General features: G+C 59.6%; 1 protein-coding gene and 1 long non-coding RNA gene across 6 annotated transcripts in view; one reads left to right on the top strand and one right to left on the bottom strand.

The window, feature by feature from the left end:
- The window catches only part of LOC123604285, a 60,227-nt gene that overhangs the window by 486 nt on the left and 44,442 nt on the right, over positions 1-15,299 (top strand). The window contains exon 2 of the long non-coding RNA XR_006715281.1: positions 1,587-1,667. This is a non-coding gene — a long non-coding RNA (uncharacterized LOC123604285). The remainder of the gene's footprint in view (positions 1-1,586; positions 1,668-15,299) is intronic.
- ALOX12 (arachidonate 12-lipoxygenase, 12S type) lies at positions 1,105-12,301 on the bottom strand. Of its 5 annotated transcripts, XM_045490142.1 has the most exons (15): positions 12,167-12,301; positions 11,463-11,667; positions 10,335-10,416; positions 10,131-10,253; positions 9,929-10,032; positions 9,521-9,681; positions 8,572-8,715; positions 7,610-7,819; positions 5,323-5,409; positions 4,939-5,108; positions 4,261-4,323; positions 4,043-4,164; positions 1,892-1,992; positions 1,600-1,770; positions 1,105-1,495 (listed from the first exon to the last, which is right to left on the bottom strand). In XM_045490142.1, the coding sequence occupies exons 1-15, from the start codon at positions 12,299-12,301 to the stop codon at positions 1,316-1,318; spliced, it is 2,058 nt and encodes a 685-aa protein (XP_045346098.1). In that variant the 3' UTR covers positions 1,105-1,315. The 5 variants fall into 5 exon arrangements, with proteins under 5 accessions (XP_045346098.1, XP_045346099.1, XP_045346100.1 ...); XM_045490143.1 differs by lacking the exon at positions 4,261-4,323; XM_045490144.1 differs by lacking the exon at positions 4,261-4,323 and having other exon boundaries at positions 4,043-4,128.

Genomic DNA, 15,299 nt, shown 5'->3' with positions numbered 1-15,299 from the left:
TAAGGACACCAAAATGATGCCACTTTGCTTCCCTGCTGCGTGCGAACCACGGAAAGTGATCATAGGCCCCTTGAATAAGGTGTAGGGCACAAGACTTTAACAATGGGAATCGATCACCCACTCCGAGGAGAAAGCTTGTCTACTTCACTGGCGAGGGGCAGGTTTGTGAGAATTGTTTAGGGAGCTGGGGTGTTTGGAGAACACCGTTTTCTACTGAGCCCGTTGTACCCATTCTAGAGAGGGCAGTGATCCACCGCCTAATCGAGAGGGGCTATTTTCATCCCGAGACCCCAGGGGCTGTTAGCATCGGGAATCCTTAAGTCACGTTTTGTTACCAAACGCAAAGAAACACTGTGTCGTGATTAGAACAACTTTGTGGTACTTTTTCCCCCATTTATTTAATGCATATCATTCTGAAACAGGTTGTGACAAAGAACTTGAATCCTGGGAAACACAGACCCTGGGACACCAAAGGAGCTGGGAAAGTGGCCTTGGGACATGAATTTCATGCCTCCCGTGCTTGAGACTGGCGGAGGTGGGGGGGGGGGGGAAGCCATCAAGGCATGCGGGTGTTTATTTTGCCCAGGAGCATCATTGTTACTCAAGGGCCTTTGGGGTAGGTGTGCAAATAGGGGGAACAGGGTGGAGGGGACGTTGCCAAAAAACAGAGGCAGGAAGATTTAAGTTGGCCACTCCACAGGAAGTCTAGCTCCCGGGAAAGGAGAATTAGTTGAGGTAGTTGATTTATCCAAGAAACCTCTGCCCCACCTCCGAGAGGTTCTCTGGAACCGTTTTTGCAGAGTAGGGGCAGTGCCTCAGGCTAGCGCAGAGCAGCCCCAGGCAGGTCCCCCCACTGCGGGTTAAATCGAGCCCACAGTCTGTGCGGGTCCATCCAGCAAAACACCAGGTTTTCTTGCATTTCTAAATGGTTGACTAAGCCAAAAGAAGAAGACCGTTTTGTGACACTTTGAAGTTCGTATTTCACGGCTCATAAGTACAGTTTTACAGGAGCACAGTGACACCTCATTCCAGTGACCTATCGTCTGTGGCTGCTTTTGTGCCCTTTCGGGACCGTTAAGTGGTTGTGACAGAGACCGCGTGGCCTGCAAAGCCTGAGACATTTATTGCTGGCCCTTTACAGAAAAGGTTTGCAGCCCCCCCCCCCACCCCCGGACTGGTGGGATACTGACGTGGGGGCTTTAGTTAGGGGGAGAGAGTAGAGCTTTAGCAGCAGAGACTGGACTCCTGGAAATTCAAGATGAAGCATCAGCACTAGCGTGGGTCTGAAGGCCTCCAGGCGGGGGCGCCCTAGAGCTCAGATGGTAACACTGTTCTCTATGCGGCTGGGCCTCAGGTAGTCGTAGGGCAGGTCCACTTGTGCATTCCGGGCTGTGATCTCTCTTTCTAAGTTTTCCAGATCTGTTTGGAATTGGCTTAATACAGCCTTGGCCTTGGGGCTTGAGAAATACTTCTCTTTGTGGTGCCCCAGAGGTACCTGGGAGAGAACAAAGCGTCGGTCAGTTTCTAGTCCAAAGGCAGAAGCATGCAGACCCTCACTCTCATGTCTCCCTTCTGACTTTTCCCAGAGTCCTGTCTCACCATGTCTGGCTGGCGGCGACCCAGGTGCCACGTGATGGTCATTTGAAGACAGGCCTGTCGGATGTCAGGTAGCGAGCCCATCACTGTGGCCATTTTCACGTCTTCCTTGGTCGTGGGTGGGGGCATCCGCATGGTGCACGGGGCGTTAGGGACCCAGGCGTACCAGTCCAGCTGGGGGAAGAAACTGCAAGCCTTAGGATCCTGGTACTTCTGCTTGGAACCCCCGTCTTTCCCTCGGGAATCCCAAGGTCCGACACTTGCCTTCGGGGACCCGGGCTGCCGGCTGTCCTACCTGGCCCTGGTTGATGGCCCCGTGCTGGGCAGTGCAAGTGAAGACGCACATGGTGAGGAAACGACAGAGCTGACTCTGGGACTGGAAGGAGGCAGGGAAACCTGGGCAGAGAGGAAGGGGGTTTGGAGGCTACGGCCTGAGAGGAGAAACCTGAAGCCTGACGTCTTGGGCTGTCTGCACCACTCGGGGTTGAACTGCACAGGTCTGCTTATGTGTGGGTTATTTACCGTACGGTATTACAAACGTATGCTCCTTACGGTTTTCTGGACGTTTTCTTTTCCCTAGCTCGCTTTCTCGTCAGAATACAGCATGTGATAACATAGAACACACAAAACACATGCTAATTGACCGTTTATGTTACTGGTAAAGCTTTCGGTCAACGGTAGGCTCTTGGTAGTGAAGTTTTGGGGGGAGTCAGAACGTAGATGCAGATTTGTAACTGCTGGGTGTGTGTGTGGGGGAGGGTCGGTGCCCGCACCCCTGCGTTATTTAAGGGTCACCTGTGTTTTGGCATTGATGGGTATTTGTTCCTTTATTCAAATATATTTGCATTAGATGTGACTTTCAGTTCAGGTTCAAGCAATAATATTTGGGTGCCTTAGACCAATGACTTGATCTCTCTGAACCCCGGCTTCTTCACCTGTAAAGTGTGGATGCCACCTACCTTATAAAAGAGATAATGCATTGAAGTCACCTAATACATTATAAATTCTCAATAAATAATAATTATTATTACGGAAGGGTTGGGGGTGAACAGCTCTGACTGATGGAATATCTTCTGCCTCAAAAAGGGGTTAAGAATTTAGGGATGTTTCCTCCTACTCTGGAACAAGGGCATTATAAGTGTCTGAGTTACAAGGTGAGGATTACGAGAAGTCCCGTGTTCGTGGTGTCATGGCCAAGAGAGGGTTTCCACAAAGGTTGTCTCGGGCCACTGGTTTTACAGTGGAGGTGGGGACTCAGAGACCCAATTATCCTGTTAAGAGGAACATATAATCACTCCCCTTCTGTAGATTAAAAAAAAAAATCAAAGACCAGAGAGATTAACCTGCTGGGCAGGATCCCATCTTTGGGAAAAGGCAGAGGCTGACCTTGAACTCCGGGTCCTGACTGCTTTTCTCAAGCTGTTTTTAATTTTAGCACATTTCCTCTAGAAAGGCTATCGGGAAAATTAGGCAAAGAGCACCATGAGAACCGGGGTGGGGTGGGGGGGGAGAGGGGAAAAGAGAGAATGAGAGGCAGTCGGTGGAGATTAAAGCTGCCATATGAGTGTTTATTTTTATCTTCCAGATGTAGATGGTGGTTGTGAGGAGATGGTTAGGGAGAGGAAGAAGGGTCTTCTGGGACTGAGGCGTACCAGGGAAAGTTTGCCCCGGAAGGGGGAGTGCAGGCATTGGTTTATCGCCCGCTGTACCCCCAGGGCCTGGCCAGAGCGGCTCCCCGGACGCAGGATGCCCGAAGGATGATTTCAAGCGGTCCCTGCTGGCCCGTGTGTGCTGGAGAGGGAGGATGGACCCGCCAAAAGCTGAGAAAAGCTGTGTCTTCCCCAGAGGTTAAAGCGCAGGTGGGGGTGCCAACGGCGGAGGCTAGATCTCGGCCGAGGGGAAGGGAGGCCCGATTGGCCTCAGAACTGGGACCCCGAGGGGCAGTGCATGGAGTTCAGGTCTGTGCCAAGGCACGGACGGTGCTGAGTGTGCCCCAGATGTGACCGTGCACCGTGGGCGTGTGCAGTACGCCCAGAGCATGTGCACAGAAGCAGGAGGAGGAGGCGGGGAAGCTGAGTGCCGGGCCCCGGGCCTCGGTGGAAAACTCACCCTGTTTGTATCGCATGTAGGAAAATAACCATGAGGAGAGCACGGGAGCCCCAGCGGGACCCGGGCACGTCCCACCCTGGCTGTGGTCCTGGTCTTATCGGGCCCCCGTGCTGTGGCGGATTAGGGGCATCTGTGACTTGGGCTAGGGGATAGCAGTAAAGATTGACGGCCAGGGTCTCTGCGGAGGACAGTCCCCGGGTATCTGGAATTATGTTCAGTTTGGAACGGGATTCCGAAGCTTCATGCGTGGCTGGAGAGGGGGTGTGGTGAGGGGTTGGGGCCTGAACCCAGAGGGGCAGGACCGAGATGGGGCTCCTGTCTCTGGGGAGGGTCCTACCTCGGTCCTGGGCCTGGCACAGCCCCACCTCGGTGATCTCCCGGCACCAGGCCTGCAGCTCAGGGTCCCCTCTCACGACGTCGTCCCTGTGGTAGAAAAGGCGGACGATGCCCTGCACGTACCTGCCCAGAGGAGAAGGGGCTGAGCTCCTGAGGGGAGAAGGCGCCAGCCTCTGACCTCTACTCCCTTCCTGCGGCCTCTGCCCAGCTGACGCTCACTGTTTGTGGGGACAGGTCTTACCGGCGTTGTCTTGGGGGACGTTCCCTAGCTCTTTCCAAACGCTAGTTTAGAAAGGAAGGAAACGTGTGCCATTAGTTTTAAGAGTTCTGGACTCGTGGGGCACCTGGGTGCTCAGTCGGTTGAGCATCCGACTTCGGCTCGGGTCACGATCTCACGGTTCATGGGTTCGAGCCCCGCGTCGGGCTGTGTGCTGACAGCTCCGTGCCTGGAGCCTCCTTCGGATTCTGTGTCTCCCTCTCTCTCTGCCCCTCCCCCCTCCCACTCTTGCTCTATCTCTGTCTCTCAAAAATACAAATAAACGTTAAAACGAATAAATATAGAAACAAACGGGGAAAAAAAAAAAAGAATTCTGGACCCACGGCTGAGAAAGGCATTCTTCTGACAGAATCCCTGACTCCGCCAGACCCCGTGCTTTACCTGCCCACCCTTCCTGCACGTCCGCTGCCTCCTGACTCTTCCCGTCTCCCCAGGACTGAGCTCCTGCGCCTCCTGTCTGGACCTTCCAAAGTCGGACGCTTAACCGACTGAGCCCCCCCAGGCGCCCCTGGACCTTCTAGGTTTCATGTGGGAGTTTTGTCCCACGCCGACCTCAGGTCAGAGCCCCGCTGGCCCCCTCCCCGAAGCCCCTGCATTTCCCAGCCGCCGCTCTCACCCACCGGGCAATGATCTCCCAGAGCCGTAGGGCGTCGTGGGCGTAGAGGGCGCTTGGGATTCCCAGCAGGCCCCGCGCGGCCAGGTCGTCAGGAGGACAGAGGGAGCTGTAGGTCAGCTGGGCCATGGCCCGACGGAGCAAATGCACGTGGCCCCCTCCGCCAGTGCTCACCGCCTGCGACAAGAGAGAAGAGAGGTCTCGAGGGAAAAGACCGAGCACGGTGTGCAGGGGCTCGGAGGTGGGGTTCCACATTTAAAGACACGCGCTTAGAGGGACAGGCGCGTGGGTTTAGGGCCAGGACACTCCCACCGTCTGGGATCCTGAAAGTGGCGGGAGGTCACGGAATGCTGGGTGATGAGCCCCACCCCGTGGCCCGTCACCTCCTCACCTTATCAAATATTCCTCCTTCCGAGATGAGCTGGGATCTGGCCCGGGTGTTGATTTCCAAGGTATAGCGGATGTGCGGGATCAGGAGCTGGGGTGGAGGGGGGTGGGGGGGGTTAGGGAGGCCATGCTGGGGTCTCCCCCCGTGGGGTGTGGCGCCAGGCTTGGTGGCCCTCTCCCCCCTGGACGCTTTCCTCCCTGGTGCTGCGGGGACAGGCCTGTCTGTGCGTCCCTGAGCACTCGCTCTCGTGCCCTCTGCTGCCCCGGGAGTCAGGCTGGGGCTGCGGCTGTTAACCACTGCTCTTCACTACTCCCACCTTGAGTGTACGTGTCCTTTTTATTTTCTTTTATATTTCTATCGTGCACATACTCCTAGCTTAAGTTAGCCTCTCTGCTCGTTTGCAGAGCCACGCCCCCATCTGGCGCTGCAGTCCAGGGGAGGTGCCTTTTGGGGGGGGGGGGTTTGTGAGTGGTGGGAGGGGCCATACTGAGCTGCCTGCTTACACTGGTGGGGGGGGGGGGGCGTCGTCACATCTGCCCCAGCCCCAGGTTGGCGGTTAGGCCCCTCTAATCTTAATAGTTTTAAGAAACTGCTTTTTATTAGGCATGAAAAAGGCCGTCTGACCCCCACACGCGTTTCTTTGATCTCAGACTGTTTTGTGTTACTTCCGCCCAGGTCACGTGCAGGTTTCCTGAAGTGTGGGGTTCATCTGCACTGCAGATGCTGCACGCGGGGAATGACCCCGGTGATCCCTGAGTGTCCTAGAAAGCCCCAAGTCCACAGGGGGAGAGAAGATCCCCGAGGGCCAACAACCCTCATAACAGCCACACTAATCACAAGAGCGAATGTGCTTTGTGGCTTTCAGCCTGTGGCACGCTGTGGCGTTATCCCCTCACAAACCCACAGCGGAGCTCCCGTCATCCCCGCTTGGAGTCAAGGACCCTGAGCGCGCATCTGGGAGGTGCCAAGGTCAGGATTCCAGTCTGTCCCCGCATCCAGATCCAGAGGCTTTGGGAGGAACCTTTGTGACGTTAGCAGCTTCGCTCTCCCGTGGGGCTGACGTGCCTCGGGGCGGCGTAGTGATGAGCGGGGCGAGGCGGGGACAGGGCTGCGCTAGTGACGGGGGGTCGCCAGCGTGAACAGAAGCCTAACCCACTCCGGAAGAGCGGAAGACCGCGACGCGGGGGCATCACGAGACCGGCAAGATCTGAGACTCGATTGCGCACGCTGGTGTCCCTCTTGTCTGTGTTGTCCCGGACTCGCGGGGGCTGCGGCTGCGCCCGGCCAGGCTTGGGGGAGGGGTGGAAGCCCCCAGCTGAAACCCCACGGCGGGGACTCACGTGCCAACCTGCCGACACTTCGGCGCCCCGTATTTAAAACCGGACACCCCGTCTTTGCTTCCAGACCGGCTCTTCTCCTGACCTTGCCGTTGCTGACAACCAGCCTCATTCAGAAGCTGGTATCAGCTTTGTCCCTCCCCGCCATGTCCCTGTACCTAAAGTGCCATCAAGACGTTGAGAACATTTTTCAGCAAGCACGAGGCTTACTTTGCTGCCTTCTGCCTAGCCATGGATCCTGAACTCGCTGTTTTATAAAATTTCACCACCTTCTAGGGCGTTCCCCCCACCCTGTGGACTCCCAGGTGTCGTGGGAGCGTGGACCTCCAGCCTGTCTCCAGTCTCACACCCGGGATCACTGCAGCCGTTGTCCCCTCCCTCCACGAAGTCTCTGACTTCTTTTCGCTTTTCATTCACGCCTCCACCTTGCCAGCGCGTGTCTCTGTGTGCCGGTCCTGGGCAGGTGCAGGTAGCCTGCTGGGGCGTTCTCCCGGCCTTTTGATCTTTTCTGACTGAGCACGCTCTTTGGTCGCAGCAGAACATTCCCCGTGAGTTCCGTGGTGCTCATAGGCTGTCTCTGGTGACATCAAATTCCAGGTCCAGTTACTGTTCTCCTGGGTGGCTCTCTGGGGCGTCACTTGCCTTCCTGGCCGAACAGGGACTCTCCAAAAGCAGGGACAAGGCTGCTGTCTCACTAACAACATTCCAGCTGTACTCCAGGCTCGTCGCTACGTCGTCAGCTCCCTGAGAATTTCAGAGTGTTCCCGAAGAAACGTTAAGTGACTTGACGTCATTAACACTCGGGTTTCAGGCTGTAGAGTCTTGCTCCTCGTCTGCCCGCTTTCGTTCACAAACTGATGTAAACGTTTTTGTGTTCCTGCGGCGCCCCTTGGCATTGGGCTGTCTCCTCTCTCTGGGGTTGTGAACTGGGGCACGGAGGGGAGAGGACGTACCTTGAAGACGGGGTGCAGCCCTGGGAGGCACCTCATGGTGGCCACGGCGATGACCTCGGCCACCAGGTGGGTGTTGAGCAGATGATACTGGAGCTGGTGCAGTTGGAAATCGGAATTGCGGACCCAGATCTTCGCCAGGAGCCAGGCGAGCGGGGGATCCGAGGGCAGGAACAGCGGGGGCGCGGGGCAGCTGGGGCTGGGGGGCTGGATCTGCAGGAGGGAAATCAGACAGTTACTGAACTTCCGCCTGCGGTGTGGCGTTCTGCTCGGCTCCGGGGGCGGCCGCGGCCACGTACGGAAGGTGTTGCTCCCTGCAGGTTAGGGTCTAGGAGGAAGACCAAGGCCCCCCTCCTACCCTGCCTCCCACCTGCACCGTGCCCCGGTGCCCAGATGGTGGGGCGAATGCAGGAGCGTCAGAAGCAGGGGGCCCAGCAAGCCTGGGCCCGAGCAAGGGTGGGCAATGGGAAGGAGAAGCTGGGCGTGCGAGACGGCGGGCGGGACTCGGTGACGGACCGGACCGTCGAGAACCGTGGGAGAAAGGGACTCGCGAGACATTGGGTGTTGAGTCAGGGGCCCCAGAGAGAGGAGAGGTCTCTCAGAGTGTGGCCCCCAAACCGGCAGCAGCTTTGGAACTTGTTAGAAATGGCAGATTCCCAGTTCCTACCCCCAGGCCTACCGGACCCGAAAGTCTGGTGGGGGGACCCGGCCACCTGTGTTTGAACAGGCCCTCCCGCGACTGTGATGCCCACAAAAGTTTGAGAACCACCGGGTACAGGATGAGAATCCAGAAGGCCAGTATGGCTCTCGAACAGAACGGGAACTTCCAGTTGGGTGAGCCAGCAAGCCAAGAGTGACAGGCGGACCGGCCACTCTGAGTGAGGTGGGGGTGAGGGACGAAGAAGCTGGGAGCAGAGGTCGGGCGGACAGAGCCGTGTGGGGAGGGGGTGCCCAGGGCGCCTCACCTGGATGACCACGGGCAGCAGCTTCCCCTCGGGCCGCATCTGGAGCATGACGAGGGGGGCGGCCAGGTACTGCTTCTCTCCTCGGATCACGTTGGCCGGGATTCCGTCCAGCAGGCTGAAGTCAGCCTCAAACAGGGAACCGCTCTGCGGGGAGGAGGAGAGACACGCCCACCGTTACGGTTGACGGCGCACCCCTGGGGGGCCCGGGCAGAGGCCAGGCGACGGCCTTGATCTAGCTTCTTGCCATCATCCTGTGTCGGCACCAGAGCCCCGCTGGCAGGCCCGGAGCGTCTGGTCCCACCCCGTCAGGTTCGCCGAGCCAAGAAACGGAGCGTCACATGCGGTTAGCGGATCTGGGCTCAGAGCCGGGCCCGCGTCCGGCCCGGTCTGTGTTACGGGTACCGGAAGCTGTCCTTTTGCCAGGCTGGCCGGTCCCCTTCGCCGTCACCCCTCGGTGCTCTGGTCCCCACCAGCTCGGCAAACGCTCTTTCGCTTCCCGTCCAAATGTCTCCTTTTCGTCCGAGCGCCGCACAGAGGGCCCCTGGCCACGGCCGCCGCCGAATCCAGCCGGCACGTGCGCACACCCGCACGGCCCTTCCAGACCCTGCTCTCCTCCAGGCAGCCTCCCCAGGTCTCGCCCACTGGCGGTGCCTTCTTCACCTTCGTCCCTGCCCGCGGTGCCGGTGTCGGGAGTATGACGTCAGCCAGGGAACATCATCGTCCCTGCTAACGTCTCCGGCCCCGCCGGGGCCCTGGGAATGCGTCCGGTTTCCCCTCCGTGCCGGGAGCTCCTCGCGGCACCCGTCTCCACGCTTTGTCATCCTTAGGCTCTCTGCCCGGGGCCCCGCAGCCCGGCACAGTGGGCGACCGGGCCTCCCTTCCCCTGACCCATCTTTGGTCCCTCGCCTTCACCGCCTCCCCCGCCCACACGGCCAAGGAGACCGAGTACCTGGAGTTCTCTCTCCAGCTGGGCCCCCAGTGCCTCGGTCCCCGAGGGCAGCACCAGCCGGGAGGGCAGGGAGGCGGAGCGTCTCAGCACCATGGGGTTGGCGCCATTGAGGAACTGGTAGCCGAAAAGTTCATCGTCCCGCCAGCAGTGGTGAACCCTCTCTGTGGAGCCAGGGGGAGTGGAGGAGGGGGTACTGGTCACCTCCCGGATGTCCCTCCCCTCCGGGCCCTACCCGGGCGGTTCAGGCACGTGACCACTCTGTCTGCGGCCCCTGGCTCATCGCTCTGGAGGCCTCTGTGACCTGGTCGGCCGACAGGGTCTGAGGAGTCAAGGGGACTATGGGGTGTGAAGGGCGGGTCACCCAGCGGGGCCATCGGGGACGTATGGAGACCTGGGGGAACCACTGACCAGCCAGGTCGCTCTTCTGGCCCCAGAAGATCTGGTCAAAATCCTCCAGGCGGCTCCAGGAGCTCAGGAGGGTGTAAACGCGCTTGAGGACCGTCTCCAGAGCCCTAGGACGGGTGTGGGGACGTGAGCCCAGCCCCTCGCACGCTCCCGCCGTTGTCCGGTCTCCCCGCCCTGCTCTGCTCTGAGCCCCAGGCTTCCTCACCCTGCCTTCAGCGCCCACTCGAAGTCCAGCCTCTTTTCCTCATGGAACCTCGAGTTTGGAGGCAGATCGTCCTGGCGTTCTGCCGCTATCGTCCGGGGTAACCCTTCCTTCCAGGTGGCCCAGCTGGGAGACAGGAGGGGACTTCAGGGAGGGTGTCTCCGTCAGCGAGAGGGGCGGGGCCCGGGGAGGGGGCACAGGGCTCACCAGTACAGTCTTCGTCTCTCCTTCAGCTCTTTCTCCCGATGCTTCTGGAACACGTCCGAGGCATTCTCTCCTGCCAGGCGCGCTGGGGAGACACGAAGGTGATTGGCCACACGGTTTTGCGTGGTCCTGGGCTCTCCCCTGCTTGTCCTCGTCTTAGCCACGGTGGTCAGGGCCCGAGGGCCCCGTTCTGCTTTGTCGCTTCTGTCTCTCCCTGTGCCTCATGTGATCAGTCGCCCAGACGAGCGCTTCCTAGACCTGCCGACCTTGCACTCCCCGGGGGCCTTCACCTCTGCGCTCAGCCTTTGCCCTGAGACACAAACGTCATGGCTGTCCCCCGTGTTTGTGAGCCTGTCTTTCCCTCCCTGACCCTATTTCATCAATACCGGGGGTTGGATTCATCACCTTAATTAAGCTGATAAAATCTGAATCACTCGTGTGACCGCACCTCTTTCTACCATGTATCAGCTTTGCTCGGTTTCACACGTCTGCACCCTCACCTGTCACACCTGCGGCTGTCTTCAGAAGCCATCGAGGAGCTGCTGGGTTGGCCTTCTTTCCCTCACTTCACCTTTCTTGGCCTCAGAGGCACAGTCTGTCCGTGTTGACGGGTTCCAGCTCTTCTCTGTGCCCGCACTCACCTGTGTCGGAGCCCCCTCTCGGGCGCCCGTCCTTACCGTCCTTGTCCGTGTTGGTCTAGGACTCGTCTGGAACAGTGACCAATCCGAACTGCCTCCTCCTCCGGCCCGCTGTCGGGGTGCGCCCTGTCCCTCCCAGGGGTCTGCGTGCTTTCTCGGCCTGGTTCGTGGTCTTCCCCGAGCGGTCCCCTGCTGCGCGTGCTGTCCTGACTGTCGCTGCCCTCACTTGTCCAGCCACACGGGGACCTGCCTTCCACTCTGTTTTCCATCAGTGCTGCAGCCCCCAGGCCCCTTCCCCTCATTGGAGGAGGGCTCTCCAGATCCTTCTTCCCCTCAGTCGCCTTACTCTGTGTGTCACTTGGGGACAGAGAACTTTTCCCTGATCCTTGTCTTCTCCCTACCTCATCTGCCGAGCACCCACTGTTTTCAAGCCCCTCCTGGGAACCCCCGAGGTCCCCAGTGTCCATACGGCTTCCCCGCCCCCACCCCTCACCGGTGCCCTCGGGCAGGCTCAGCACGTCCTGGCCTTGCACCCAGCGGTAGCAGGGGAAGAAGGTGGCCTCCTCGCAGGCTCCGGGGCCGCGCACGGTGATGCAGTCGCAGAACCAAGCGTCGTCCACCAGCGAGTGGTGTTTGCGCAGCTTCACGAACTGCAGGGGCCCCAGGTCCTTGGGGACGTCCCGCTCGAACTCCTCCTCCTGCGGGGGCCACAGTCCGCGACACTTAGGAGCAGGGGCCCGGGAGAGGCCGTCTTCGTGGGGGTCGGGGGCGCCTTTGCGGAGCCCCCGCTGCCCAAGGCCTCCAGAGACGGCAGCCCTTGTTCCCCTCTCCGGACACCTGCGCGGCGCGGGCCCGGGAGGACGAGGGCGCGCGGGGCACGGCCCGCGGGGTCAGCGATCAGTGACTGAGCGTCGTCGCCCACATGGGCCCAGCCCTGAGCTGTCACCGCGCCCGCCCTCGGAGCAGCCTCTGGCGGGACCTCCGATCCCGCATTGACACCGGCTCTGGGGTCACTTGGGGAAGCCCAGTGGGGAGGCTGCGAGGACCGGAGGGAGAAGGGACTTGAGCCCGTCCCGGGCTCCGGTTCCTGTCTCCGCCGGCGCGACCTCGCCGTCGCTCGCCGCCCGCGTCCCCGCCGCCCTCCCGCCGCGAGCCCAGGCCCGGCCAAGGTCGGGGTCCCCACTCGGGGCGTCTGACCTGGCCCCGCACCGGCCGCAGCCGCAGCTCCAGCCGCGCCTCCCCGCGCGCCCCGACCAGCCACAGCTGCACGCGGTTGTGCGACCCGGAGAAGAGCCAGGCGCCGGTGGCCACGCCGATGCGGTAGCGGCCCATGGCGGTCCCGCCGCAGCTCGGGCTCCGGGGCCTGCGCGTCGGGATCGCCCGGGGCCGCCGGCGGCTGTCGGGGCGCCTCCGGCCGGTCGCGGGCCTTTAAAGAGGGGCCTGCGTCCCCGCCCCCTCGCAACTCTCCGGGCGCTCCCCAGTCCCCGCCCCAGGCGAGCCCGAACCTGTGCGCGGAGGAGACGGCTGCGGGGGGGGGGGGGGGGGGGGGGGGGGGGGGGGGGCTCGGCTGGGGCGGGGCTGCGGCAAGATAAAGGGGGAAAGGGGGCCCGGTGGGCGGGGCCGAGAGGCTGGAGGCGCCCGCCGCAACCGGCCAGGGGGGAAGGGGGAGGGGGCTGGGGGCCGCAGGGTCGGGGGCTGCAAGGATGAGGCTCCAGGCCTTCGGGAAAGTGGGGAGGAAGAGGGGGTGAGGGGGTCTCGGCCTCCCTGGGCTGGCACCTGGGGAAGGCTGGCTGGGGGGCCGCGCTGGCCTCCGGTAGAAGGACCCCGGCGGGCCCGCGCGGCGCCTGGTTTCTACCGCGTTGGAGCCCGGCCCTGCGAGAAATGACCAGGCGTTAGTTCCCTAGAACCTGGAAAAGTGACAGGTCAAAGGCTGGCCCCCCTCCTTCCCGGGGCCGTTTTCACACGTCCTGGCTGCAGGACCCGGGGACACCAGAAACAGAGGCCTCACCGAGGCAGGGCGGCGCAAACTCCTGGCGTCCACCCTTCGGAGTGCGTGCAGATGTTAGGGACGCAGGTGTTAGGGTGCAGCGTGGAGTCGGGCGGAAACCCGGCATACGCGGGCAGTTCCCGTGACCTTGGTCCTTTCCGGGTGAACGGAGTCCCTTAGCCTTCAGTATGTAACAGGTTAATTTTTGTCTTCACGTCACTGACCCTGATGCCTTCTTCCCTTAACCAGAATTGTTCTCTTCTGAAACCTTCTATGTAAGTGGCTTTTGTTAGGCATTAAGTTCCACTTTTGTCCTCTTCCCTGCTGTCCTTATCTTTCCTCCTCCCCCCAGCAATTTCCTGAGTGGCTCTCCTGGCTCTCGGGGCAGGAAACTAGGGAACAGCGGTGGGGCCGGTGCTGCTTAGGGACTCTGTAGACCCCAGGACTGGGGCTTTGTCATCCAGGAATCTGAAGACGCCTCCCGCAGGTCCCTGCCTAGACCTGGCTCCGGGTCACTTATAAGCGTTTGGCCCCCAGGGTGTATGTCTGGTGGCCGGGGCCAGAGCAAAGGAAGTCTGCTTTCTTGAGCCTGACCCTCAAAAATGACTTGGTCTGTTGGCTATTGGGGGTAAGAGGGCTTCTAGACCCGCAGAACAGCCTCCAAACTGCACGGAAGTGTCTGATCTGCACTGGGTGTCGTCCTCCCTCGTATTTTCGAGACTCCTCTCCACCTGTGTCCTCTGTGCTCAGCACCGTGCGTCTGCCATTCACAGGCTCCCGGTTCCTCCAGTTTGGGGGACCGCCCCGCTCTGTAATACCCAAATAAAATGGCTCGCGTTCCCAGCCTGTGTAGTGGCTGGCTCTGACCTTTTCCACACACACCCCCTTCAAAGGTCGCTTTTGCCTATAAAAGAATTTGTCTCATACCTACCTCCCAAGTCAGTCCGCACTTGAACCTGCTTCTCTGCCCCTTTGTGACGCCCCTTCTGCCCTGTCTGGTGCATTGCAAGGTCACGTGGCAGAGGGGGAAGTAATTATTTAAGAATAGGTCCAAGTAGGGCATATGTTGCATGAGTTTATACGTTTAAAACACTTAGACGATGCCAGTGTGTGTTATCTGCTACAATTCTGTTATTTACAGACTGGAAACAATTCCCAGTTGAATGTTGTCCGCATCACTCCTGGACATTCCTCTGCCCTTCCCTGCCCTGTGTTCCGTGTCCCTCCAAAGACCCCAGTTTCCCATGAGGGGTCTTACTCCTCTAGGCCCTTCCTCCCACTTCCTTTCTTTTCCCTTTTTTAAGCATGTGGGTTATGTTGGGAAAATATAGTTAAAAACCCAAATTCCCAACCCAGGAGAACCCCTCCACAAAGATTGCAGAGAAAGAAACAGTTTTATTATTTAAAAAAGTCTTTTTGTTAAATGTTTATTTATTTCTGAGAGAGACAGAGCGTGAGCAGGGGAGGGGCAGAGAGAGAGAGAGACAGAATCCAAAGCAGGCTCTAGGCTCCAGGCTGTCGGCACAGAGCCCGACACAGGGCTCGAACTCACTGACCGCGAGATCATGACCCGAGCCGACGTCGGACGCTCAACCGACTGAGCCACCCAGGCGCCCCGAACATTTATTTATTTTTGAAAGAGATAGAGCACCAGTGGGGGGAGAGGCAGAGAGGAGGAGACAGAGAATCCAAAGCAGGCCCCAGGCTCGGAGCCATCAGCACAGAGCCCGATGCGGGGCTCGAACTCACAGACCGCGAGATCATGACCTGAGCCGAAGTCGGACGCTCAACTGACTGAGCCCCCCAGGCGCCCCCAAACAGTTTTGTTATTGACTACGCTTTAAACCAGAACGTGACACGTCTCACAGGCAATCTGCTAAGGGACTCACGGACAGAAGGAAAGGGTCCCTTTCATACAGCCACACACACACAAGTATGATCTCAAGTTAAGAGTAACCGGTCCTCAAGGAAAAGGCTTGGCGGCACCCTTTGTCACGCCCCATTCATCCCAAGTCCACCTGGTAACTGATGGCGGTCTGTGTTCCTGCCAGGCCTCGTCGTGAGGAAAGCAGACTTCTTGTGTCTTGATGACGGCGGCTGGTTCCGCAAGTTGGAGCACGGAGCGCCCCCCCCCAGTCAGGCTTCCAGCCTCCCACGGAAGCCAGAAGAGAGGGGCTCCATCTCCTTTGATGCTGACATTTCAAAGGGGTGGATCCTGGGTCCTTGGGCAAGACATTCCTGGATCTAAAGCTGACCGGAGGCTTGTTTAGCTTCTAAGAGGATTTCCATGCATTTTACGGAGATGGAGAAGGAACTTAAAATGAAAGGTTTTCTGACAGAGAT

The sequence above is a fragment of the Leopardus geoffroyi genome, chromosome E1 (genome assembly GCF_018350155.1).
Source record: "Leopardus geoffroyi isolate Oge1 chromosome E1, O.geoffroyi_Oge1_pat1.0, whole genome shotgun sequence".
NCBI classification, from domain to species: Eukaryota; Metazoa; Chordata; class Mammalia; order Carnivora; family Felidae; genus Leopardus; species Leopardus geoffroyi.
Note: the sequence above shows the minus strand (reverse complement) of the source record. Positions and strands in the feature narration are given on the sequence as shown.